At 49.8% G+C, this 26,833-nt stretch overlaps 3 protein-coding genes across 3 annotated transcripts; 1 reads left to right on the top strand and 2 right to left on the bottom strand.

The window, feature by feature from the left end:
- Window positions 1–1,244: 1,244 nt before the first annotated feature.
- Window positions 1,245–20,931, bottom strand: LOC142186814 (acyltransferase PGAP2-like). Its single transcript, XM_075261378.1, has 6 exons — window positions 20,870–20,931; window positions 12,867–13,047; window positions 11,979–12,219; window positions 11,793–11,899; window positions 9,362–9,470; window positions 1,245–2,110 (listed from the first exon to the last, which is right to left on the bottom strand). Exons 2-6 carry the CDS (start codon window positions 13,038–13,040, stop codon window positions 1,980–1,982), a joined length of 762 nt encoding a protein of 253 aa, XP_075117479.1. The 5' UTR covers window positions 13,041–13,047; window positions 20,870–20,931; the 3' UTR covers window positions 1,245–1,979.
- Window positions 20,932–21,044: 113 nt separating this feature from the next.
- Window positions 21,045–23,983, top strand: LOC142186813 (transcription initiation factor TFIID subunit 10-like). Its single transcript, XM_075261376.1, has 5 exons — window positions 21,045–21,278; window positions 21,558–21,715; window positions 22,573–22,637; window positions 22,747–22,861; window positions 23,602–23,983. The coding sequence occupies exons 1-5, from the start codon at window positions 21,092–21,094 to the stop codon at window positions 23,689–23,691; spliced, it is 615 nt and encodes a 204-aa protein (XP_075117477.1). The 5' UTR covers window positions 21,045–21,091; the 3' UTR covers window positions 23,692–23,983.
- A 67-nt stretch (window positions 23,984–24,050) lies between these two features.
- LOC142186812 (uncharacterized) lies at window positions 24,051–26,230 on the bottom strand (the record flags this gene model as incomplete). The annotated part of the gene is made up of 6 exons (XM_075261375.1): window positions 24,051–24,351; window positions 24,442–24,538; window positions 24,618–24,750; window positions 25,374–25,492; window positions 25,925–26,052; window positions 26,167–26,230. Coding segments are annotated over 6 exons (588 nt in total), but the record flags the coding sequence as incomplete, so codon positions are not given.
- Between the last annotated feature and the right edge of the window lie 603 nt (window positions 26,231–26,833).

Below are 26,833 nucleotides of genomic sequence, written 5' to 3'. Positions count from 1 at the left end.
GACTTCTCCCCGCATCCTCCCGCCAGTCATCAGACTTCTCCCCGCATCCTCCCGCCAGTCATCAGACTTCTCCCCGCATCCTCCCACCAGTCATCAGACTTCTCCCCGTTTCCTCCCGCCAGTCATCAGACTTCTCCCTGATTCCTCCCACCAGTCATCAAACTTCTCCCCTCATCCTCCCGCCAGTCATCAGACTTCTCCCCGCATCCTCCCGCCAGACATCAGACTTCTCCCCGCATCCTCCCGCCAGACATCAGACTTCTCCCCGCATCCTCCCGCCAGACATCAGACTTCTCCCCGCATCCTCCCGCCATTCATCAGGCTTTTCCACGGTTCCTCCCGCCAGTCATCAGACTTCTCCCCACATCCTCCCGCCAGTCATCAGACTTCTCCCCGGTTCCTCCCGCCAGTCATCAGACTTCTCCCCACATCCTCCCGCCAGTCATCAGACTTCTCCCCGCATCCTCCCGCCAGTCATCAGACTTCTTCCCGGTTCCTCCCGCCAGACATCAGACTTCTCCCCGCATCCTCCCGCCAGACATCAGACTTCTCCCCGCATCCTCCCACCATTCATCAGGCTTTTCCACGGTTCCTCCCGCCAGTCATCAGACTTCTCCCCGCATCCTCCCGCCATTCATCAGGCTTTTCCACGGTTCCTCCCGCCAGTCATCAGACTTCTCCCCACATCCTCCCGCCAGTCATCAGACTTCTCCCCGGTTCCTCCCGCCAGTCATCAGACTTCTCCCCACATCCTCCCGCCAGTCATCAGACTTCTCCCCGCATCCTCCCGCCAGTCATCAGACTTCTCCCCGCATCCTCCCGCCAGTCATCAGACTTCTTCCCGGTTCCTCCCGCCATTCATCAGACTTCTCCCCGCATCCTCCCGCCAGACATCAGACTTCTCCCCGCATCCTCCCACCATTCATCAGGCTTCTCCACGGTTCCTCCCGCCATTCATCAGACTTCTCCCCGCATCCTCCCGCCAGTCATCAGACTTCTCCCCGGTTCCTCCCGCCAGTCATCAGACTTCTCCCCGCATCCTCCCGCCAGTCATCAGACTTCTTCCCAGTTCCTCCCGCCATTCATCAGACTTCTCCCCGGTTCTTGTTTACTTGATTCATTGGACGTCACCACTTTATTCTCAGCTCCCCCAGGGTGGTCCCCAGCGCACAACAGTGCCCCCCATTACATAGAACTCCTCAGTAATAATTGCATAGAACCTGCCATTACATTTTCATTTAATTGTAAACTTATCGGTCACAAAACTCTAAAAATCAAATAAATAATTCTGTTATAAAACACATTTATCAAAAATATATAAATCTGTAAGTGTGCGGAGATGGAAGAGGTCACCTTCACCCCCAATCACTGCAGCACACGGAGGGGAAAAGGAGGAGGGGCCACAGAATCGTCAGGAACAACAACCATCAAAGCCCATGTAATAAATATGGAAGTAACCGCACAGGGGGAAACAACGCCCCTGGTGGCACCGGGAACCATTACAGTGATCAGGGCAGTCTTCTCATAAAATGAATCTCGATAAAGAGAATCTAATAACCATGTACAGGAAAACTCAGGAAGGAGAAGATTGGACCCAAGAAAGGAGAATTGTACTCTCTACCTGGGCGCAGCTATATTCCCAACCACTAGAGGGCGATGTCATCATCTGTAGGTATATAATAACCACTAGAGGTAACACCTTGAGAACTCCACCTGCGTCTTAATCCCATACAAAGAAGTCACATCAAACCCAACCAATGGCAACCGGAGTCTATAAAAAGCACCGCATCACCGGCAGGAGAGCCGCCATCTCTGTAGTGTCCTTGTCCAGGGAGGGTGGAGGACTGCGACCATCTCTTTGTGGCTCATGTATCACACATTGGTCCAGAAGTTTCTGCGAAAGTGTCTAACAACTCACAATAGTCCACCCCACCCCATACTCCACCGGCCCGGGGGACCCGCAGGGACAGGAAAACTCCTCAGATCCGCTTGACCTCCTCCAAGGAACCGACGAGAAGCTCCTTACTGCCGAAGTCCCACCAAGCAGTCATATGGAAAGCCATATTAGATAAGACCACCAGGTACTCAAAGAACGCAAAGACGGTGTAAACTGTGGAAGAAAGAAGGATATTATATATGGTAGTAATACATACATAGGGGGCGGTATTATAGTAGTTATATTCTTGTACATAGGAGTAGTATTATAGTAGTTATATTCTTGTACATATTAGTAGTATTATAGTAGTTATATTCTTGTACATAGGAGCAGTATTATAGTAGTTATATTCTTGTACATAGGAGCAGTATTATAGTAGTTATATTCTTGTACATAGGAGGTAGTATTATAGTAGTTATATTCTTGTACATAGGAGCAGTATTATAGTAGTTATATTCTTGTACATAGGAGCAGTATTATAGTAGTTATATTCTTGTACATAGGAGGTAGTATTATAGTAGTTATATTCTTGTACATAGGAGTAGTATTATAGTAGTTATATTCTTGTACATAGGAGGTAGTATTATAGTACTTATATTCTTGTACATAGGAGCAGTATTATAGTAGTTATATTCTTGTACATAGGAGGTAGTATTATAGTAGTTCTATTCTTGTACATAGGAGGTAGTATTATAGTAGTTCTATTCTTATACATAGGAGTAGTATTATAGCAGTTATATTCTTGTATATAGGAGTAGTATTATAGTAGTTATATTCTTGTACATAGGAGTAGTATTATAGTAGTTATATTCTTGTATATAGGAGCAGTATTATAGTAGTTATATTCTTGTACATAGGAGTAGTATTATAGTAGTTATATTCTTGTACATAGGAGTAGTATTATAGTAGTTATATTCTTGTACATAGGAGTAGTATTATAGTAGTTATATTCTTGTACATAGGAGTAGTATTATAGTAGTTATATTCTTGTACATAGGAGGTAGTATTATAGTAGTTATATTCTTGTACATAGGAGGCAGTATTATAGTAGTTATATTCTTGTACATAGGAGTAGTATTATAGTAGTTATATTCTTGTACATAGGAGCAGTATTATAGTAGTTATATTCTTGTACATAGGAGCAGTATTATAGTAGTTATATTCTTGTACATAGGAGTAGTATTATAGTAGTTATATTCTTGTACATAGGAGCAGTATTATAGTAGTTATATTCTTGTACATATTAGTAGTATTATAGTAGTTATATTCTTGTACATAGGAGTAGTATTATAGTAGTTATATTCTTGTACATAGTAGTATTATAGTAGTTATATTCTTGTACATAGGAGTAGTATTATAGTAGTTATATTCTTGTACATAGGAGTAGTATTATAGTAGTTATATTCTTGTACATAGGAGGTAGTATTATAGTAGTTATATTCTTGTACATAGGAGGCAGTATTATAGTAGTTATATTCTTGTACATAGGAGTAGTATTATAGTAGTTATATTCTTGTATATAGGAGCAGTATTATAGTAGTTATATTCTTGTACATAGGAGCAGTATTATAGTAGTTATATTCTTGTACATAGGAGTAGTATTATAGTAGTTATATTCTTGTACATAGGAGCAGTATTATAGTAGTTATATTCTTGTACATATTAGTAGTATTATAGTAGTTATATTCTTGTACATAGGAGTAGTATTATAGTAGTTATATTCTTGTACATAGGAGTAGTATTATAGTAGTTATATTCTTGTACATAGGAGTAGTATTATAGTAGTTATATTCTTGTACATAGGAGTAGTATTATAGTAGTTATATTCTTGTACATAGGAGGTAGTATTATAGTAGTTATATTCTTGTACATAGGAGGCAGTATTATAGTAGTTATATTCTTGTACATAGGAGTAGTATTATAGTAGTTATATTCTTGTATATAGGAGCAGTATTATAGTAGTTATATTCTTGTACATAGGAGCAGTATTATAGTAGTTATATTCTTGTATATAGGAGTAGTATTATAGTAGTTATATTCTTGTACATAGGAGCAGTATTATAGTAGTTATATTCTTGTACATATTAGTAGTATTATAGTAGTTATATTCTTGTACATAGGAGTAGTATTATAGTAGTTATATTCTTGTACATAGGAGTAGTATTATAGTAGTTATATTTTTGTACATAGGAGGTAGTATTATAGTAGTTATATTCTTGTACATAGGAGTAGTATTATAGTAGTTATATTCTTGTACATAGGAATAGTATTATAGTAGTTATATTCTTGTACATAGGAGTAGTATTATAGTAGTTATATTCTTGTACATAGGAATAGTATTATAGTAGTTATATTCTTGTACATAGGAGGTAGTATTATAGTAGTTATATTCTTGTACATAGGAGTAGTATTATAGTAGTTATAGTCTTGTACATAGGAGTAGTATTATAGTAGTTATATTCTTGTACATAGGAGTAGTATTATAGTAGTTATATTCTTGTATATAGGAGTAGTATTATAGTAGTTATATTCTTGTACATATTAGTAGTATTATAGTAGTTATATTCTTGTACATAGGAATAGTATTATAGTAGTTATATTCTTGTATATAGGAGTAGTATTATAGTAGTTATATTCTTGTACATATTAGTAGTATTATAGTAGTTATATTCTTGTACATAGGAATAGTATTATAGTAGTTATATTCTTGTACATAGGAATAGTATTATAGTAGTTATATTCTTGTACATAGGAGTAGTATTATAGTAGTTATATTCTTGTACATAGGAATAGTATTATAGTAGTTATATTCTTGTACATAGGAGCAGTATTATAGTAGCTATATTCTTGTACATAGGAGTAGTATTATAGTAGTTATATTCTTGTACATAGGAGTAGTATTATAGTAGTTATATTCTTGTACATAGGAATAGTATTATAGTAGTTATATTCTTGTACATAGGAGTAGTATTATAGTAGTTATATTCTTGTACATAGGAATAGTATTATAGTAGTTATATTCTTGTACATAGGAGCAGTATTATAGTAGTTATATTCTTGTACATAGGAGCAGTATTATAGTAGTTATATTCTTGTACATAGGAGTAGTATTATAGTAGTTATATTCTTGTACATAGGAGGTAGTATTATAGTAGTTATATTCTTGTACATAGGAGTAGTATTATAGTAGTTATATTCTTGTACATAGGAGGTAGTATAATAGTAGTTATATTCTTGTACATAGGAGTAGTATTATAGCAGTTATATTCTTGTACATAGGAATAGTATTATAGTAGTTATATTCTTGTACATAGGAGGTAGTATTATAGTAGTTATATTCTTGTACATAGGAGTAGTATTATAGTAGTTATAGTCTTGTACATAGGAGTAGTATTATAGTAGTTATATTCTTGTACATAGGAGTAGTATTATAGTAGTTATAGTCTTGTACATAGGAGTAGTATTATAGTAGTTATATTCTTGTACATATTAGTAGTATTATAGTAGTTATATTCTTGTACATAGGAGTAGTATTATAGTAGTTATATTCTTGTACATAGGAATAGTATTATAGTAGTTATATTCTTGTACATAGGAGCAGTATTATAGTAGCTATATTCTTGTACATAGGAGTAGTATTATAGTAGTTATATTCTTGTACATAGGAATAGTATTATAGTAGTTATATTCTTGTACATAGGAGTAGTATTATAGTAGTTATATTCTTGTACATAGGAGGTAGTATTATAGTAGTTATATTCTTGTACATAGGAGTAGTATTATAGTAGTTATATTCTTGTACATAGGAGGTAGTATTATAGTAGTTATATTCTTGTACATAGGAGGTAGTATTATAGTAGTTATATTCTTGTACATAGGAGGTAGTATTATAGTAGTTCTATTCTTATACATAGGAGTAGTATTATAGCAGTTATATTCTTGTATATAGGAGTAGTATTATAGCAGTTATATTCTTGTATATAGGAGTAGTATTATAGTAGTTATATTCTTGTACATAGGAGGTAGTATTATAGTAGTTATATTCTTGTACATAGGAGTAGTATTATAGCAGTTATATTCTTGTATATAGGAGTAGTATTATAGCAGTTATATTCTTGTATATAGGAGTAGTATTATAGTAGTTATATTCTTGTACATAGGAGTAGTATTATAGTAGTTATATTCTTGTATATAGGAGCAGTATTATAGTAGTTATATTCTTGTACATAGGAGTAGTATTATAGTAGTTATATTCTTGTACATAGGAGTAGTATTATAGTAGTTATATTCTTGTACATAGGAGTAGTATTATAGTAGTTATATTCTTGTACATAGGAGTAGTATTATAGTAGTTATATTCTTGTACATAGGAGTAGTATTATAGTAGTTATATTCTTGTACATAGGAGCAGTATTATAGTAGTTATATTCTTGTACATAGGAGTAGTATTATAGTAGTTATATTCTTGTACATAGGAATAGTATTATAGTAGTTATATTCTTGTACATAGGAGCAGTATTATAGTAGCTATATTCTTGTACATAGGAGTAGTATTATAGTAGTTATATTCTTGTACATAGGAATAGTATTATAGTAGTTATATTCTTGTACATAGGAGTAGTATTATAGTAGTTATATTCTTGTACATAGGAGGTAGTATTATAGTAGTTATATTCTTGTACATAGGAGTAGTATTATAGTAGTTATATTCTTGTACATAGGAATAGTATTATAGTAGTTATATTCTTGTACATAGGAGTAGTATTATAGTAGTTATATTCTTGTACATAGGAATAGTATTATAGTAGTTATATTCTTGTACATAGGAGGTAGTATTATAGTAGTTATATTCTTGTACATAGGAGTAGTATTATAGTAGTTATAGTCTTGTACATAGGAGTAGTATTATAGTAGTTATATTCTTGTACATAGGAGTAGTATTATAGTAGTTATAGTCTTGTACATAGGAGTAGTATTATAGTAGTTATATTCTTGTACATATTAGTAGTATTATAGTAGTTATATTCTTGTACATAGGAGTAGTATTATAGTAGTTATATTCTTGTACATAGGAATAGTATTATAGTAGTTATATTCTTGTACATAGGAGCAGTATTATAGTAGCTATATTCTTGTACATAGGAGTAGTATTATAGTAGTTATATTCTTGTACATAGGAATAGTATTATAGTAGTTATATTCTTGTACATAGGAGTAGTATTATAGTAGTTATATTCTTGTACATAGGAATAGTATTATAGTAGTTATATTCTTGTACATAGGAGTAGTATTATAGTAGTTATATTCTTGTACATAGGAGTAGTATTATAGTAGTTATATTCTTGTACATAGGAGTAGTATTATAGTAGTTATATTCTTGTACATAGGAGCAGTATTATAGTAGTTATATTCTTGTACATAGGAGCAGTATTATAGTAGTTATATTCTTGTACATAGGAGGTAGTATTATAGTAGTTATATTCTTGTACATAGGAGTAGTATTATAGTAGTTATATTCTTGTACATAAAGGGCAGTATTATAGTAGTTATATTCTTGTACATAGGAGGTAGTATTATAGTAGTTATATTCTTGTACATAGGAGTAGTATTATAGTAGTTATATTCTTGTACACAGGAGGTAGTATTATAGTAGTTATATTCTTGTACATAGGAGTAGTATTATAGTAGTTATATTCTTGTACATAGGGGGTAGTATTATAGTAGTTATATTCTTGTATATAGGAGTAGTATTATAGTAGTTATATTCTTGTATATAGGAGTAGTATTATAGTAGTTATATTCTTGTACATAGGAGGTAGTATTATAATAGTTATATTCTTGTATATAGGAGGTAGTATTATAGTAGTTATATTCTTGTACATAGGAGTAGTATTATAGTAGTTATATTCTTATACATAGGAGTAGTATTATAGTAGTTATATTCTTGTACATAGGAGTAGTATTATAGTAGTTATATTCTTGTACATAGGAGCAGTATTACAGTAGATATATTCTTGTACATAGGAGGTAGTATTATAGTAGTTATATTCTTGTACATAGGAGTAGTATTATAGTAGTTATATTCTTGTACATAGGAGCAGTATTATAGTAGTTATATTCTTGTACATAGGAGGTAGTATTATAGTAGTTATATTCTTGTACATAGGAGTAGTATTATAGTAGTTATATTCTTGTACATAGGAGGTAGTATTATAGTAGTTATATTCTTGTACATAGGAGTAGTATTATAGTAGTTATATTCTTGTACATAGGAGTAGTATTATAGTAGTTATATTCTTGTACATAGGAGTAGTATTATAGTAGTTATATTCTTGTACATAGGGAGTAGTATTATAGTAGTTATATTCTTGTATATAGGAGTAGTATTATAGTAGTTATATTCTTGTATATAGGAGTAGTATTATAGCAGTTATATTCTTGTATATAGGAGTAGTATTATAGTAGTTATATTCTTGTATATAGGAGTAGTATTATAGCAGTTATATTCTTGTATATAGGAGTAGTATTATAGCAGTTATATTCTTGTATATAGGAGTAGTATTATAGCAGTTATATTCTTGTATATAGGAGTAGTATTATAGTAGTTATATTCTTGTACATAGGAGGTAGTATTATAGTAGTTATATTCTTGTATATAGGAGGTAGTATTATAGTAGTTATATTCTTGTACATAGGAGCAGTATTATAGCAGTTATATTCTTGTACATAGGAGGTAGTATTATAGTAGTTATATTCTTGTACATAGGAGTAGTATTATAGTAGTTATATTCTTGTACATAAAGGGCAGTATTATAGTAGTTATATTCTTGTACATAGGAGTAGTATTATAGTAGCTATATTCTTGTACATAGGAGGTAGTATTATAATAGTTATATTCTTGTATATAGGAGCAGTACTATAGTAGCTATATTCTTGTACATAGGAGTAGTATTATAGTAGTTATATTCTTGTACATAGGAGGTAGTATTATAGTAGTTATATTCTTGTACATAGGAGTAGTATTATAGTAGTTATATTCTTATACATAGGAGTAGTATTATAGTAGTTATATTCTTGTACATATTAGTAGTATTATAGTAGTTATATTCTTGTACATAGGAGGTAGTATTATAGTAGTTATATTCTTGTACATAGGAGTAGTATTATAGTAGTTATATCCTTGTACATAGGAGGTAGTATTATAGTAGTTATATTCTTGTATATAGGAGTAGTATTATAGTAGTTATATTCTTGTACATAGGAGTAGTATTATAGTAGTTATATTCTTGTACATAGGAGTAGTATTATAGTAGTTATATTCTTGTACATAGGAGCAGTATTATAGTAGTTATATTCTTGTACATAGGAGCAGTAGTATCGTTGTTATATTCTAGTACATAGGGGGCAGTATTATAGTTTCCTTACCTCCAGGTTCACAGTACTCATTATGGCGGTAATAAAAATAGAGGGAGGTGATGAATGTTGTCAGGTTGAATATGAACAGCCATTTCTTCCAGATATATGAGCGTCGTTCCTAGGACAGGACACCAGATCAGTAGTTAGAGGATTTCGGGCTGATTACTTTGCTTTGGGAGTTTCTGCACTTTATACATTTTAGTCATTTCTTCTACTTTACTGATTGCGAAGTCTGACAAGTAGTTATGGGGTAGCAGACATACAATAGCGCCCCCTCTCTAGGATCTGTCAATAGCATTCAGTGAGTTCAGTCACACTCCGGTCAGATTATTACTCCATTCCGCGCTCTCATTCTTGTTCGGTTTCTCGCCTCTTATTATTTTCAATGATTTGACACTTATTTGCACTGTCCCTATCACTGATCTTCCATCTTTCCCTATATGGGAGGTGAGAGCAGGACAACGGCTGCTTTTTTAGTTGTTATACTCCAGTCACATCCAGAGCTGCAGTCACTATTCTGCTGGTTACTAGAGATGAGCAAACATTAAAATGTTCGAGGTTCGAATGGGTTTCGAACCCCATTATAGTCTATGGGGAACATATACTCGTTAAGGGGGAAACCCAAATCCGTGTCTGGAGGGTCACCAAGTCCACTATGACACCCCAGGAAATGATACCAACACCCTGGAATGACACTGGGACAGCAGGGGAAGCATGTCTGGGGGCATAAAAGTCACTTTATTTCATGGAAATCCCTGTCAGCTTGCGATTTTCGCAAGCTAACTTTTTCCCATAGGAATGCATTGGACAGCGCTGATTGGCCAGAGTACGGAATTCGACCAATCAGCGCTGGCTCTGCTGGAGGAGGCGGAGTCTAAGATCGCTCCACACCAGTCTCCATTCAGGTCCGACCTTAGACTCCGCCTCCTCCGGCAGAGCCAGCGCTGATTGGCCAAAGGCTGGCCAATGCATTCCTATGGGTATGCAGAGACTTAGCAGTGTTGAGCCAGTTCTGCTCAACTACACCGTGTGTCGGTCAGCCCATCAGATGTAGCAGAGCCGAGTGTGCACTGGAACCCCTGTGCACATTCAGCTCACGCTAATAGAATGCATTGGCCAGCGCTGATTGGCCAATGCATTCTATTAGCCTGATGAAGCAGAGCTGAATGTGTGTGCTTAGCTCAACTACTCCACCGGTGTAGTTGAGCTAAGCACACACATTCAGCTCTACTTCATCATGCTAATAGAATGCATTGGCCAGCGCTGATTGGCCAGAGTACGGAATTCGACCAATCAGCGCTGGCTCTGCTGGAGGAGGAGGAGTCTAAGGTCGCTCCACACCAGTCTCCATTCAGGTCCGACCTTAGACTCCACCTCCTCTGGCAGAGCCAACGCTGATTGGCCGAAGGCTGGCCAATGCATTCCTATGGGAATGCAGAGACTTAGCAGTGTTGAGCCAGTTCTGCTCAACTACACCGTGTGCCAGTCAGCCCATCAGATGTAGCAGAGCCGAGGGTGCACTAGAACCCTTATGCACACTCGGCTCTTCTACGGACCTGAATGGAGACTGGTGTGGAGCGATCTTAGACTCCGCCTCCTCCAGCAGAGCCAGAGCTGATTGGCCAGAGTACGGAATTCGACCAATCAGCGCTGTCCAATGCATTCCTATGGGAAAAAGTTTATGTCACAAAAATCACAATTACACACCCGATAGAGCCCCAAAAAGTTATTTTTAATAACATTCCCCCCTAAATAAAGGTTATCCCTAGCTATCCCTGCCTGTACAGTTATCCCTGTCTCATAGTCACAAAGTTCACATTCTCATATGACCCGGATTTGAAATCCACTATTCGTCTAAAATGGAGGTCACCTGATTTCGGCAGCCAATGACTTTTTCCGATTTTTTTCAATGCCCCCGTCGTCGTAGTTCCTGTCCCACCTCCCCTGCACTGTTATTGGTGCAAAAAAAGCGCCAGGGAAGGTGGGAGGGGAATCAAATTTTTTTGGAGTTTGCCACGTGATGTTCGATTCGAATCGAACACATCGAACAGCCTGATATCCGATCGAACATGTGTTATATAGAACACTGTTCGCTCATCTCTACTGGTTACCCCTCAGGTCTGTGGTTATCTCTTATATTAGTCCTTTGTGTCATATATACAGATGATATATCTATATACAGATACCTCTCCTACCACACCATGTACTAGAGTAGGGATCAGCAACCTTCGGCACTGCAGCGGCTATGAAACTACAACTCCCAGCATGCTCCATTCACTTCTATGGGAGTTCCAAGAAAAGCAGAGCCAGTATGCATGCTGGGAGTTGTAGTTTTACAAGAGCTGGAGAGACGCAGGTTCCTACCCCTGTACTAGAGCAGAATGGAAATGGCTGCTGCTCTAGATGTGACAAGAGTAGATCCCATGATAAAGGTCCTTACCTCGGCACTTACAGAGTATCTCCTCAATATAGTCCATATGCTGATTGTCATCATCATGTACCCGAGAGAGAAGAACATGAAGAAGACAAAAGACAACTGATGGATCCCTGAGGAGAGAGGAGAACGTCAGCAAGGGGGAGCAGACAAATCAGGAAATGGTGAGAGTCAGTAGGGAAGTCACCTCACCTTGGTTCTCATTGGAGGAGACGTAGGTCAGCATCAGCAGACACAAGATCTCGCACACATTCAGTAGGAAGTTGATGTGACATCTCCAGTAGGAGCCGCTGGAGCCCAGGTAGAAGCTGAGGTACACTACCGCTACCAGCAGCCGGGGGGCAGAGTGGAGACCGATGCAGAACCGCCAGACATACCTCTGTGGGGTCACTCCACCTATGGCCGCACTGATGGACGGCAGGTAATTACGTACCTGTAGGGAAGAGATTAGGGACATCAGCACCCACAGTGCTGCCCCTTACCCAGGAGACTCGCAGCACTCCCCCAAATCTGCAGCGCTGCTGCTCACCCCACAGACGTTCCAATTACCAAGGAGAACCGCAACGCTCCCCTCTCACCCCAGAGCGCCCTACTTCATCCAGCAGACACACAGCGCTCCCCTCTCACTCCAAGAACGCCCTACTTCATCTAGCAGTACTTCTTCTCACCCCACAGAGCTGCCCCTTACCTAGCAGACCGGCTGTTCTCCCCCTCACTCCGCAGAGCTCCCTCTCACCCCACAGATCACTCCCCCTCACCCCACAGAGCTCCCCCTCACCCCACAGATCTCCCCCTCACCCCGCAGATCACTCCCCCTCACCCCACAGATCACTCCCCCTCACCCCACAGATCACTCCCCCTCACCCCGCAGATCACTCCCCCTCACCCCGCAGATCACTCCCCCTCACCCCGCAGATCACTCCCCCTCACCCCGCAGATCACTCCCCCTCACCCCGCAGATCACTCCCCCTCACCCCACAGAGCTCCCCCTCATTCTGCAGATCACTCCCTCTCACCCCGCAGATCACCCCCTCACACCCCACAGATCACTTGCTCTCACCCCACAGAGCTCCCCCTCACCCCGCAGTGCGTGGCCGTCGTCTCTTCAAAGTTGAAAATTATCGACCAAATGATGCAGAAGATGAAAGCGCAGAGCGGCAGACAGACCGTGCCCACGGCGAACGTAGTGAACTTCAGACTGAAGAGAGCCCCGCCCCCGCGGTCAGGCGGCATGGTCAGCGGTAGATGAGGCATCCTGGACCTAGAATTATGAAGAATAAAGGAAGTTATGAAAGTAGTCAGCCACGTGTGACTCCGCCCACAAGAGCAGGACACGCGACCGCTCCGCGACATCTGTACTTTCAAGGAATCGGGTGTGTAATGGGGCGAGCCACGCCCGGATTATTCTACAAGTAACTATGAACCTGGAGGGGAAGGAACCAGTCCGGTGACATTACAGAGAGCCACAACCTGCAGAACTACAAGTCCCAGCTTACAGTGATGCCCATTCATTTCAGAGGAGATTTGGCCCCTGGTTCATTTATTGGGGCCACCTCCTTCCAGTCCCCCACTGAGATTCTGGCAGATCTGGTGCTTGGACCGTTAACCCCGTACGTCTCACCAATCCTCGGTGCCGCCTGTTGTGTTCTTAGCCCTGAGATACATGACGATCACAGCCGGTCACGAGTGAAGACTCGCCACATATCATATCGACATCTGACTCCATTACCAAAGTCCAGCTCATCTGTCTGAGGAGGGGGAGGGGCGCGGACACAATCCTCAAGCCATTTAACCAGGATGGGGTGTTTGGCACAATGGCGGACATCAGACATTCGCAGCTACAGACGCCGGACGTGACCGGGTCACCGATTATAAGAGAAGAAGTGATCAGGGTATAAATGTACATAGAGGGCAGAAAGGGTTAATGTGACCCTAATACGTGCTGGGGGGTGGGGGTCACCGGAGAGGTGGGGGGGGGGCTGAAGAGCCGTCTGAGGGGAACAGAAATGGGATGGGGCTCAACTCAGGGCAACAGAGAAGGGGGGGGGTCACCTGTGGACAGCAGAGGAGGGGGGTGGGGAGGGGTCACCCGTGGACAGCAGAGGAGGGGGATGGGGGAGGGGTCACCTGTGGGCAGCAGAGGAGGGGGGTGGGGAGGGGTCACCTGTGGGCAGCAGAGGAGGGGGGTGGGGAGGGGTCACCCGTGGACAGCAGAGGAGGGGGATGGGGGAGGGGTCACCTGTGGACAGCAGAGGAGGGGGATGGGGAGGGGTCACCTGTGGGCAGCAGAGGAGGGGATGGGGAGGGGTCACCTGTGGACAGCAGAGGAGGGGGGTGGGGAGGGGTCACCTGTGGACAGCAGAGGAGGGGGGGGGTCACCTGTGGACAGCAGAGGAGGGGGGTGGGGAGTGGTCACCTGTGGACAGCAGAGGAGGGGGGTGGGGAGGGGTCACCTGTGGACAGCAGAGGAGGGGGGGGTCACCTGTGGGCAGCAGAGGAGGGGGATGGGGAGGGGTCACCTGTGGGCAGCAGAGGAGGGGATGGGGAGGGGTCACCTGTGGGCAGCAGAGGAGGGGGATGGGGAGGGGTCACCTGTGGGCAGCAGAGGAGGAGGGGGGGGAGGGGTCACCTGTGGACAGCAGAGGAGGGAGATGGGGAGGGGTCACCTGTGGGCAGCAGAGGAGGGGGGTGGGAGGGGTCACCTGTGGACAGCAGAGGAGGGAGATGGGGAGGGGTCACCTGTGGGCAGCAGAGGAGGGGGGGGGGGAGGGGTCACCTGTGGGCAGCAGAGGAGGGGATGGGGAGGGGTCACCTGTGGACAGCAGAGGAGGGGGGGGAGGGGTCACCTGTGGACAGCAGAGGAGGGGGATGGGGGGTCACCTGTGGGCAGCAGAGGAGGGGGACGGGGAGGGGGTCACCCGTGGACAGCAGAGGAGGGGGGTGGGGAGGGGTCACCCGTGGACAGCAGAGGAGGGGGATGGGGGAGGGGTCACCTGTGGACAGCAGAGGAGGGGGATGGGGAGGGGTCACCTGTGGACAGCAGAGGAGGGGATGGGGAGGGGTCACCTGTGGGCAGCAGAGGAGGGGGATGGGGGGTCACCTGTGGGCAGCAGAGGAGGGGGACGGGGAGGGGTCACCTGTGGGCAGCAGAGGAGGGGATGGGGAGGGGTCACCTGTGGGCAGCAGAGGAGGGGGATGGGGAGGGGTCACCTGTGGGCAGCAGAGGAGGGGGATGGGGAGGGGTCACCTGTGGGCAGCAGAGGAGGGGGACGGGGAGGGGTTCACCTGTGGGCAGCAGAGGAGGGGGACGGGGAGGGGTCACCTGTGGGCAGCAGAGGAGGGGGATGGGGGGTCACCTGTGGACAGCAGAGGAGGGGGATGGGGGGTCACCTGTGGACAGCAGAGGAGGGGATGGGGGAGGGGTCACCTGTGGACAGCAGAGGAGGGGGATGGGGGGGGGGGTCACCTGTGGACAGCAGAGGAGGGGGGTGGGGAGTGGTCACCTGTGGACAGCAGAGGAGGGGGGGGTCACCTGTGGACAGCAGAGGAGGGGGGTGGGGAGTGGTCACCTGTGGACAGCAGAGGAGGGGGGGTCACCTGTGGGCAGCAGAGGAGGAGGATGGGGAGGGGTCACCTGTGGACAGCAGAGGAGGGGGGGGTCACCTGTGGGCAGCAGAGGAGGGGGACGGGGAGGGGGTCACCTGTGGGCAGCAGAGGAGGGGATGGGGAGGGGTCACCTGTGGGCAGCAGAGGAGGGGTCACCTGTGGGCAGCAGAGGAGGGGATGGGGAGGGGTCACCTGTGGGCAGCAGAGGAGGGGGATGGGGAGGGGTCACCTGTGGACAGCAGAGGAGGGGATGGGGAGGGGTCACCTGTGGGCAGCAGAGGAGGGGGGGGGGAGGGGTCACCTGTGGACAGCAGAGGAGGGGGATGGGGGGGGGTCACCTGTGGACAGCAGAGGAGGGGGGTGGGGAGTGGTCACCTGTGGACAGCAGAGGAGGGGGGGGTCACCTGTGGACAGCAGAGGAGGGGGGTGGGGAGTGGTCACCTGTGGACAGCAGAGGAGGGGGGGTCACCTGTGGGCAGCAGAGGAGGGGGATGGGGAGGGGTCACCTGTGGACAGCAGAGGAGGGGGGGGTCACCTGTGGGCAGCAGAGGAGGGGGATGGGGAGGGGTCACCTGTGGACAGCAGAGGAGGGGGGTGGGGAGTGGTCACCTGTGGACAGCAGAGGAGGGGGGGTCACCTGTGGGCAGCAGAGGAGGGGGATGGGGAGGGGTCACCTGTGGGCAGCAGAGGAGGGGATGGGGAGGGGTCACCTGTGGGCAGAAGAGGAGGGGGATGGGGAGGGGTCACCTGTGGGCAGCAGAGGAGGGGGGTGGGGAGGGGTCACCTGTGGGCAGCAGAGGAGGGGGGTGGGGAGGGGTCACCTGTGGGCAGCAGAGGAGGGGGGTGGGGAGGGGTCACCCGTGGACAGCAGAGGAGGGGGATGGGGGAGGGGTCACCTGTGGACAGCAGAGGAGGGGGATGGGGAGGGGTCACCTGTGGGCAGCAGAGGAGGGGATGGGGAGGGGTCACCTGTGGGCAGCAGAGGAGGGGGATGGGGAGGGGTCACCTGTGGGCAGCAGAGGAGGGGGGGGGGGAGGGGTCACCTGTGGACAGCAGAGGAGGGAGATGGGGAGGGGTCACCTGTGGGCAGCAGAGGAGGGGATGGGGAGGGGTCACCTGTGGGCAGCAGAGGAGGGGGACGGGGAGGGGTCACCTGTGGACAGCAGAGGAGGGGGATGGGGAGGGGTCACCTGTGGGCAGCAGAGGAGGGGGGTGGGAGGGGTCACCTGTGGACAGCAGAGGAGGGAGATGGGGAGGGGTCACCTGTGGGCAGCAGAGGAGGGGGGGGGGAGGGGTCACCTGTGGGCAGCAGAGGAGGAAATGGGGAGGGGTCACCTGTGGACAGCAGAGGAGGGGGGGGAGGGGTCACCTGTGGACAGCAGAGGAGGGGGATGGGGGGTCACCTGTGGGCAGCAGAGGAGGGGGACGGGGAGGGGGTCACCTGTGGGCAGCAGAGGAGGGGGATGGGGAGGGGTCACCCGTGGACAGCAGAGGAGGGGGGTGGGGAGGGGTCACCCGTGGACAGCAGAGGAGGGGGATGGGGGAGGGGTCACCTGTGGACAGCAGAGGAGGGGGATGGGGAGGGGTCACCTGTGGACAGCAGAGGAGGGGATGGGGAGGGGTCACCTGTGGGCAGCAGAGGAGGGGGGTGGGGAGGGGTCACCCGTGGACAGCAGAGGAGGGGGATGGGGGAGGGGTCACCTGTGGACAGCAGAGGAGGGGGATGGGGAGGGGTCACCTGTGGACAGCAGAGGAGGGGGATGGGGGGGGGGTCACCTGTGGACAGCAGAGGAGGGGGGTGGGGAGTGGTCACCTGTGGACAGCAGAGGAGGGGGGGGTCACCTGTGGACAGCAGAGGAGGGGGGTGGGGAGTGGTCACCTGTGGACAGCAGAGGAGGGGGGTCACCTGTGGACAGCAGAGGAGGGGGGTGGGGAGTGGTCACCTGTGGACAGCAGAGGAGGGGGGGTCACCTGTGGGCAGCAGAGGAGGGGGATGGGGAGGGGTCACCTGTGGACAGCAGAGGAGGGGGGGGGTCACCTGTGGGCAGCAGAGGAGGGGGACGGGGAGGGGGTCACCTGTGGGCAGCAGAGGAGGGGATGGGGAGGGGTCACCTGTGGGCAGCAGAGGAGGGGATGGGGAGGGGTCACCTGTGGGCAGCAGAGGAGGGGGATGGGGGGGGGTCACCTGTGGACAGCAGAGGAGGGGGGTGGGGAGTGGTCACCTGTGGACAGCAGAGGAGGGGGGGGTCACCTGTGGACAGCAGAGGAGGGGGGTGGGGAGTGGTCACCTGTGGACAGCAGAGGAGGGGGGGTCACCTGTGGGCAGCAGAGGAGGGGGATGGGGAGGGGTCACCTGTGGACAGCAGAGGAGGGGGGGGGGGTCACCTGTGGGCAGCAGAGGAGGGGGATGGGGAGGGGTCACCTGTGGACAGCAGAGGAGGGGGGGTGGGGAGTGGTCACCTGTGGACAGCAGAGGAGGGGGGGTCACCTGTGGGCAGCAGAGGAGGGGGATGGGGAGGGGTCACCTGTGGGCAGCAGAGGAGGGGATGGGGAGGGGTCACCTGTGGGCAGAAGAGGAGGGGGATGGGGAGGGGTCACCTGTGGGCAGCAGAGGAGGGGGGTGGGGAGGGGTCACCTGTGGGCAGCAGAGGAGGGGGGTGGGGAGGGGTCACCTGTGGGCAGCAGAGGAGGGGGGTGGGGAGGGGTCACCCGTGGACAGCAGAGGAGGGGGATGGGGGAGGGGTCACCTGTGGACAGCAGAGGAGGGGGATGGGGAGGGGTCACCTGTGGGCAGCAGAGGAGGGGGATGGGGAGGGGTCACCTGTGGGCAGCAGAGGAGGGGGGGGGAGGGGTCACCTGTGGACAGCAGAGGAGGGAGATGGGGAGGGGTCACCTGTGGGCAGCAGAGGAGGGGATGGGGAGGGGTCACCTGTGGGCAGCAGAGGAGGGGGACGGGGAGGGGTCACCTGTGGACAGCAGAGGAGGGGGATGGGGAGGGGTCACCTGTGGGCAGCAGAGGAGGGGATGGGGAGGGGTCACCTGTGGGCAGCAGAGGAGGGGGGGGGAGGGGTCACCTGTGGGCAGCAGAGGAGGGGGATGGGGGGTCACCTGTGGACAGCAGAGGAGGGGGACGGGGAGGGGGTCACCTGTGGGCAGCAGAGGAGGGGGATGGGGGGTCACCTGTGGGCAGCAGAGGAGGGGGATGGGGAGGGGTCACCTGTGGGCAGCAGAGGAGGGGGATGGGGAGGGGTCACCTGTGGACAGCAGAGGAGGGGGATGGGGGGTCACCTGTGGGCAGCAGAGGAGGGGGACGGGGAGGGGTCACCCGTGGACAGCAGAGGAGGGGGAATGGGGGAGGGGTCACCTGTGGACAGCAGAGGAGGGGGATGGGGAGGGGTCACCTGTGGACAGCAGAGGAGGGGGGGGAGGGGTCACCTGTGGACAGCAGAGGAGGGGGATGGGGAGGGGTCACCTGTGGACAGCAGAGGAGGGGATGGGGAGGGGTCACCTGTGGGCAGCAGAGGAGGGGATGGGGAGGGGTCACCTGTGGGCAGCAGAGGAGGGGGATGGGGAGGGGTCACCTGTGGACAGCAGAGGAGGGGATGGGGAGGGGTCACCTGTGGGCAGCAGAGGAGGGGATGGGGAGGGGTCACCTGTGGGCAGCAGAGGAGGGGATGGGGAGGGGTCACCTGTGGGCAGCAGAGGAGGGGGATGGGGAGGGGTCACCTGTGGACAGCAGAGGAGGGGATGGGGAGGGGTCACCTGTGGGCAGCAGAGGAGGGGATGGGGAGGGGTCACCTGTGGGCAGCAGAGGAGGGGATGGGGAGGGGTCACCTGTGGGCAGAAGAGGAGGGGGATGGGGAGGGGTCACCTGTGGGCAGCAGAGGAGGGGGACGGGGAGGGGTCACCTGTGGGCAGCAGAGGAGGGGGACGGGGAGGGGTCACCTGTGGGCAGCAGAGGAGGGGGACGGGGAGGGGTCACCTGTGGGCAGCAGAGGAGGGGGATGGGGGGTCACCTGTGGACAGCAGAGGAGGGGGATGGGGAGGGGGGAGGGGTCACCTGTGGACAGCAGAGGAGGGGGACGGGGGGTCACCTGTGGACAGCAGAGGAGGGGGATGGGGGGTCACCTGTGGACAGCAGAGGAGGGGATGGGGGAGGGGTCACCTGTGGACAGCAGAGGAGGGGGATGGGGGGGGGTCACCTGTGGACAGCAGAGGAGGGGGGTGGGGAGTGGTCACCTGTGGACAGCAGAGGAGGGGGGGGGTCACCTGTGGACAGCAGAGGAGGGGGGTGGGGAGTGGTCACCTGTGGACAGCAGAGGAGGGGGGTCACCTGTGGACAGCAGAGGAGGGGGGTGGGGAGTGGTCACCTGTGGACAGCAGAGGAGGGGGGGTCACCTGTGGGCAGCAGAGGAGGGGGATGGGGAGGGGTCACCTGTGGACAGCAGAGGAGGGGGGGGTCACCTGTGGGCAGCAGAGGAGGGGGATGGGGAGGGGTCACCTGTGGACAGCAGAGGAGGGGGACGGGGAGGGGGTCACCTGTGGGCAGCAGAGGAGGGGATGGGGAGGGGTCACCTGTGGGCAGCAGAGGAGGGGGACGGGGAGGGGGTCACCTGTGGGCAGCAGAGGAGGGGATGGGGAGGGGTCACCTGTGGGCAGCAGAGGAGGGGATGGGGAGGGGTCACCTGTGGGCAGCAGAGGAGGGGGATGGGGAGGGGTCACCTGTGGACAGCAGAGGAGGGGATGGGGAGGGGTCACCTGTGGGCAGCAGAGGAGGGGGGGGGGAGGGGTCACCTGTGGACAGCAGAGGAGGGGGATGGGGGGGGGTCACCTGTGGACAACAGAGGAGGGGGGTGGGGAGTGGTCACCTGTGGACAGCAGAGGAGGGGGGGGTCACCTGTGGACAGCAGAGGAGGGGGGTGGGGAGTGGTCACCTGTGGACAGCAGAGGAGGGGGGGTCACCTGTGGGCAGCAGAGGAGGGGGATGGGGAGGGGTCACCTGTGGACAGCAGAGGAGGGGGGGGTCACCTGTGGACAGCAGAGGAGGGGGATGGGGAGGGGTCACCTGTGGACAGCAGAGGAGGGGGGTGGGGAGAGGTCACCTGTGGACAGCAGAGGAGGGGGGGTCACCTGTGGGCAGCAGAGGAGGGGGATGGGGAGGGGTCACCTGTGGGCAGCAGAGGAGGGGATGGGGAGGGGTCACCTGTGGGCAGAAGAGGAGGGGGTATGGGGAGGGGTCACCTGTGGACAGCAGAGGAGGGGGGTGGGGAGGGGTCACCTGTGGACAGCAGAGGAGGGGGGTGGGGAGGGGTCACCTGTGGACATTAGGGGGGCAGACATTGGGTGAATACCTGTGGGCAGCAGGTGAGGGAGGATAATACACTTAGTATGAGCCACATGATAGAGAAGAGGTTCATGCACAGACAGACAAGCAGGGGGCGCTATATGAGGACACGACTTCCGGTTCCCTCCGTTACCTGCTGCAGCACGGGTGCCCGCTCCGCTCCGCGATCTCTAGATGGGTGGAGGTGCGGTTAGCGCCGACACTTCCGGGTGTAGCAATATGGCGGCCGTGGATAACTTTATTATTCGCCATCACACACTGAGTCTGCGTGTCCAGCGCCATGACGTCACCGGCCCTCTTCATCACGTGTCACGGACATTTCCGCTCTACGCCAGAAGTTGACAGTGAGGAGAAGATGAGCGCCCCAGAGCCGGTCCAGGAGTCTCCTGCAGCGGGACAGCCGGCGCCCCTCGGGGCTGCCACCGAGAACAAACCCAGCCCGGCCAACATCCCCAAACCCGGGCCCGCCGCCACCACCGCAGCAGCCGTAGGGACTGGAGCGGGGTTACCTGGGAGAGATCCGGGAGAGCGCCGGGCAAGCGGTGAGACAGAGATGAGACTCCACGGACTGTTATACCCCAAATCAACCCCCCACCCCCACTTTACTAGCTTTGGCAATGCCAAATATCTATTCGGACGTGCCAATAAAGCTTGTTTGATTTGAATAGTCACGTGACCAATCCCCCCAGCTCTCGGTGTGCACAAGTCACATGACTGTAGTCGTGATCCTAGTGATTGGTTGCAGCAGTCACGTGTGACTATGAGGTCACTGATGGTTATTTTTCCGGTCTGTTCTCTGATTTTTCTTCCTGTCCTCTCAGTCCCAGTTTCGGCGGTGTCGGCCGCGGCTCCTGCGGAAAGTTCCCTCTCTAACGGGGTGTACCTGCCCCCGGGCGTGACCAATGGGGACATCAAGCCGGTCATCTCCAACACCCCCCTGGTGGACTTCCTGATGCAGCTGGAGGATTATACACCCACTGTAAGTGACTTGTAGTCCACCGCTCCATTCTGTGGCCTGACCTCTGCGTTGTCCAGCTTTAAAGGGCATTTATGGATCCTGCAGCGGTGCGGTGACTTGTTTATACAAGAAGGTATACGGCCTGGGGCTGCAGTGTATAGCTCAGGTGTATACAGAGCTCTGTACGCTGCAGCCCCAGCTTGTTTCAGTAGGTGCAGATACCGCTGCAGGGTCCAGATCTCAGATCCCCCCACTGATCTTTGGGGTGTCCTGTGAATAAATCATCACTAGCCGTTACCCTTGGGTCTCAGACAACCCCTTTAAGGGTAAGATCACATGGTCCAGTGTTGCACATCGCTGAGTCTCCTCCCACCTGCCACAGTGGTAGTTACCTGCACAATAAGACGTCTATTAATCCGTGTATGGGACCCTGAGGGGGGGGGGGGGGTCTTACCCGTGACCCGGCAGACATTGCTATCTCGGCTTCTTGCTGCCATCTTAATGGAGTAGGTAAGAAATAAGGCATGGCTGCTTTCTTTCATAAACAGTGCCACCCCCGTGCACAGGCTGTGTCTGGCTCTGCAGCGCCCTGACATTCAGCCCTATAGACCAGACACAACCTACAGTTCATGGTTTTTGGGAAGAAGGCAGCTGTAGACCATATGGTGTGCAGGCAGGATCTCTGGAGACTTGGCCGGACACCTCATAGGGAGTGTGGTCAGATCTCTCCTGTAAGGAGCTGTACATGAGCGAGAGGCTGCGGGCAGAGGGCACGGCTGACTGGTGGGCGATACCCTTATATCATCTCCGAGGTGCCCCTGCTCCGCTCACAGTACAGATACTTGTGTCTCATCCAGGAATCATTCCTTCTCTGACAGATTCCAGATGCCGTCACCGGGTATTACCTGAACAGGGCAGGATTTGAGGCTTCAGACCCCCGGATGTAAGTACTAGAGGTGCAGTGACCCCCCCCTTCCCAGCGTGGAGGTGACGTGATGTTAGAGGTATTCGGGTAACCCCTGTGGTCTCACACTGACTGCTCCTCTCCGCAGCATCCGCCTCATCTCTCTGGCCGCTCAGAAGTTTATATCTGACATTGCTAATGACGCCCTACAGCACTGCAAGATGAAGGGCACCGCGTCCGGGAGCTCCCGCAGCAAGAGCAAGGTGAGGGATGTCTCTGCGGTCTCCTCCACCACAAGGGGGCACCGCAAGGAGGTTCTTGTCACCTCACATACGTTGGGGGAGGCTTCTTAGGCCTTGTAAGAAATTTTCTGGTGTACAACCCATGAAAGATTGGGGTTTTGTGCAATTTTTACAAACTGGAAAGGGGTGGGAACATGGCCCCTCTTTATTTAGGGTCATTTATGCCACTTTATAGGGATTCCTGAAATCTACCCCAGCTATAAGCACACGCCTGACTTATGTGGTGCGCCCTCTGCTGGTGCGGGGGATATTACATCTGGGATTGAAAGCGCCGCGCTCCATGTGCTTACTGTAAGTGAATAGAAGCCGCTGCAGACAGTCCTGTCATATTAAGGCTACACAGGGACTGATCTCACTGTATAGCGATGCCCGGCGACCCCTCCCCCACTGTGCTGTGCCCATAACTTTTAGCTATCCATCTTCCACTTGAGGTTGCGGCACAGTAGGCGTTGCAGCATGAGTCTATTCAATAACATCCATGAAAGAGTCGCAGAGCATCACGGTGCTCAGTGGTTATGTGGCCAATATTGCGGTGTAGCCCTGGCCTTGTACATGAGCAGCGCCTCCTTCTGGCCTGATGGTTTGTAACCGTTCACCAGGATTGTATAGACTAAGCACAACTGTGACAGACTGAAATGATGGTGAACGCTTGTTTTTCTGACTCCTATACACGGTAATAAATGTGCCGCCATCTCCTGCAGGACAAGAAGTACACGCTGACCATGGAGGATCTGACCCCGGCTCTGGCTGAATATGGCGTCAATGTGAAGAAGCCGCATTACTTCACCTAGTGCAGCGGGTGTGAACTCTGGTGACTGTCGCCCTGGCTATGCCCTGATGGGTGTCGCGCAGCCGCCTGGATACGCGGACGAGCTCGGGGTCTTTCTATTTGCTGAGCAGAACCCCCAGGTCAGGTCCATGACTGTATCGGAGCCTCTGCTGCTTCCTCCTCTGAGGTCTGCTCTACATTTCAGCTCCAGGCGGCCATGTTTTGTGGGGGAGGGGGTGCTCTTGTGTATATAGCGTCCTTTGGGTTTTGTGTGTCTTATATCAGTTCTGTAGTGGATGTGAAGGAAGAAATATACAGGTTTTCATAAATGGCTGCCGTCCACTTTTATTCTGTACACCCGCACGATGGCTCCTGACGCTGCAGTCCTGGAACTGGTTAATTTGGCGCCAGGCCTAGTCTGTGTGTGATCTGCCATGCACAGGTCATGTGATTCCTCGTGCACCCTCACATTCAGCTGTTCGGGGGGGGGGGAGCAAAGGATATAACATGACATCACCGATCCAAGGATGTGTGCGGGGCATATACTATACATCCTGGAGTGTGGGCATGACATCACAACATGGGTGTGACATCATTGTACTGGATTCAGGGGCAGTTGGCGCTGTCACGTGACATCACAGCGGTCCGTGCAGATTCTCCACAAACTTTGTGTAGAACTTTTCTGAAAGACAAAAGCAGGTGGTTACAAGCCGGTGAGTTGTCCCCATTCCAGCACACACGTGGTTAATGTCACATACTCCTCCGGCGTCACCTGTGTCAGGCTGGATGTGTCCCTTCCGGATGAGAAAATCCAGGATAACCAGAGCGCAGTTGGGTTTGAACTCTTGGGTGGCGATGGCGTCCTTCACCTGGAGTGGGAGGAAATTACTAGTCAGATGGACACAACCTGCAAAGTGACCTCACACCAGGAGCCGCCATGTTACTCACCTGGTCCAGGGGCCACAGATAGAACTCCTGCACCTCTCCGTCCCCTACACAAGGCTGGAAGGACTCGGGCACCTCCAGGTCATAGACAAACTGGCACTCCAGATAAAGGGCAGCGTCCTTCTCATAGGCGTAGCTGTGAGAGTAGGGGCACAGTCACTACCCAGGTATGGGGCATTATCCAGGGCACAGGTGCAAGGGGGGGGGAGGGTATGGGGCATCGTCCAGGCCATATGCATAGCTGTGAAAGCAGGGGCACAGTCACTACCCAGGTACGGGGCATCATCCAGGGCAGAGGGGGGGGGGGGATGGGGCGTCGTCCAGGCCATATTCATAGCTGTGATAGCAGGGGGACTGTCACTACCCAGGTATGGGGACATTGTCCTGGTTATGGGCACAGGTGGGAGGGCAGAGGGGGGTACAGGGCATCATCCTTCTCATAGGCATAGCTGTGAGAGCAGGAGGACAGTCATTATCCAGGTATGGGGGCATTGTCCAGGGCACAGGCACAGCGGTGAGATCAGAGCACAGTCACTACTGGGTATGGGGGCATTGTCCTAGTCATGGGCACAGGTGGGAGGGCAGAGGGACATTCACTACCCAGGTATGGGGGCATTGTCCAGACCATAGGCATAGCTGTGAGAGCAGGGGGATAGTCACTACCCAGGTATGGGGGCATTATCCTAGGCATGGGCAGAGGGACAGTCACTACCCGGGTACCGGGCATGTAATATCCTAAACCACATCCCTAGAGCTCACCTGATGGTCCCAGCAGGTTTGGCGGTGGCGGCGAGGGATTCTGGGATACAGGCCTCCTCCATACACTCCTTCAGGAGAGTCTCCCACACACCGGACCCTGCAGAGATTCCTCCAGCTGCCTGTAAGGGACAGTCATCAGTCACCCTGTAGGGGGCAGTATACACCCTGTATAACAATGACAAAAAAAACAATCTGCCCGCAGAATCGGCCATTGTCCTGGTGAATCTCCTCAGTGTGATCTAATAATGACCTGAGGAGGTGGCACAGGAGAAAGATATTGGGGACTCTGATACAAGATGAGATACAGCAGGACATGGAGGTATATACAGGTTGTGTATGGTATATAGCAGTGCTCCCCAGTGTATGATCAGACCCCACCTGTAATCATTCTATATCTGCAGAGACAAACCAACAGGGGGAGTTACACAGTGATCAGACATTTCTATCTGGGGGCGGGGTTATGTTGTAGAATATACACACAGGAGCTCCTCCCCTTTAATAACATTCTGACCAGTGATGGTGGATATATTAGTCACTGACTACACCCTCACCAGGTGGTCTAACTTCCCAGGGTATGTTGGTTTCGTCAATGAACGTCGGGCAATCCACATAAAGATATCGGCACCTCGGCGTAGAAAACCATTCACATGGACGCCGTAACGGGGAACCCCGAGGAGAGCTGTGGGAGGGGTGAAGGGTAAGTACGCATATATAGTACACAGGCACATCATATACACTATATATATCATATACACAGAGCGCAGGACCTGGCCCTGGTTATTCTCGCACTCACGTGTGGCGGCGCGCTCCATACTGAGCAAAGGAGGATCCGCAAATAATCCCTTCACATCGTACAGCTGAAAAGGAAGCGGAGAGGAACGAATCATATCACACCCCTGGGGGACGACGTGATATCACACGCATCATATCACACAACAGCATGAGGAATCACTGATTATACAGGAGTCATACTCCCATCATCTGCAGGACAAGGATTACATGGAGCAGGAAACAGGGTAATAACCGCAAAGTCACCTGAGGAGCAGCTGATATCAGTCACATCTTATTACAGTACAGTATATAGTGATATAAGAGGAGCGGCCGATATCGGTCACATCTTATTACAGTACAGTATATAGTGATATAAGAGGAGCGGCCGATATCAGTCACATCTTATTACAGTACAGTATATAGTGATATAAGAGGAGCGGCCGATATCGGTCACATCTTATTACAGTACAGTATATAGTGATATAAGAGGAGCGGCCGATATCGGTCACATCTTATTACAGTACAGTATATAGTGATATAAGAGGAGCGGCCGATATCGGTCACATCTTATTACAGTACAGTATATAGTGATATAAGAGGAGCGGCCGATATCGGTCACATCTTATTACAGTACAGTATATAGTGATATAAGAGGAGCGGCCGATATCGGTCACATCTTATTACAGTAC

The sequence above is a fragment of the Leptodactylus fuscus genome, unplaced genomic scaffold (genome assembly GCF_031893055.1).
Source record: "Leptodactylus fuscus isolate aLepFus1 unplaced genomic scaffold, aLepFus1.hap2 HAP2_SCAFFOLD_1205, whole genome shotgun sequence".
Lineage (NCBI taxonomy): Eukaryota > Metazoa > Chordata > Amphibia > Anura > Leptodactylidae > Leptodactylus > Leptodactylus fuscus.
The sequence above is the reverse complement of the archived record's forward strand: the minus strand, read 5'-3'. Positions and strand labels throughout refer to the sequence as shown.

Excerpts from the sequence above, each read along its gene's own strand:
- LOC142186814 (XM_075261378.1), bottom strand. The coding sequence starts at position 13,040 with ATGCCTCATCTACCGCTGACCATGCCGCCTGACCGCGGGGGCGGGGCT. Across the intron at positions 12,220-12,866 it reads CGACGGCCACGCACTGCGGG|GTACGTAATTACCTGCCGTC; the intron begins GTGAGGGGGAGC and ends TCTTCCCTACAG. Across the intron at positions 9,471-11,792 it reads GATACTCTGTAAGTGCCGAG|GAACGACGCTCATATATCTG; the intron begins GTAAGGACCTTT and ends GTCCTGTCCTAG.
- LOC142186813 (XM_075261376.1), top strand. The coding sequence starts at position 21,092 with ATGAGCGCCCCAGAGCCGGTCCAGGAGTCTCCTGCAGCGGGACAGCCG. Across the intron at positions 21,279-21,557 it reads GGGAGAGCGCCGGGCAAGCG|TCCCAGTTTCGGCGGTGTCG; the intron begins GTGAGACAGAGA and ends CTGTCCTCTCAG. Across the intron at positions 22,862-23,601 it reads GCTCCCGCAGCAAGAGCAAG|GACAAGAAGTACACGCTGAC; the intron begins GTGAGGGATGTC and ends CATCTCCTGCAG.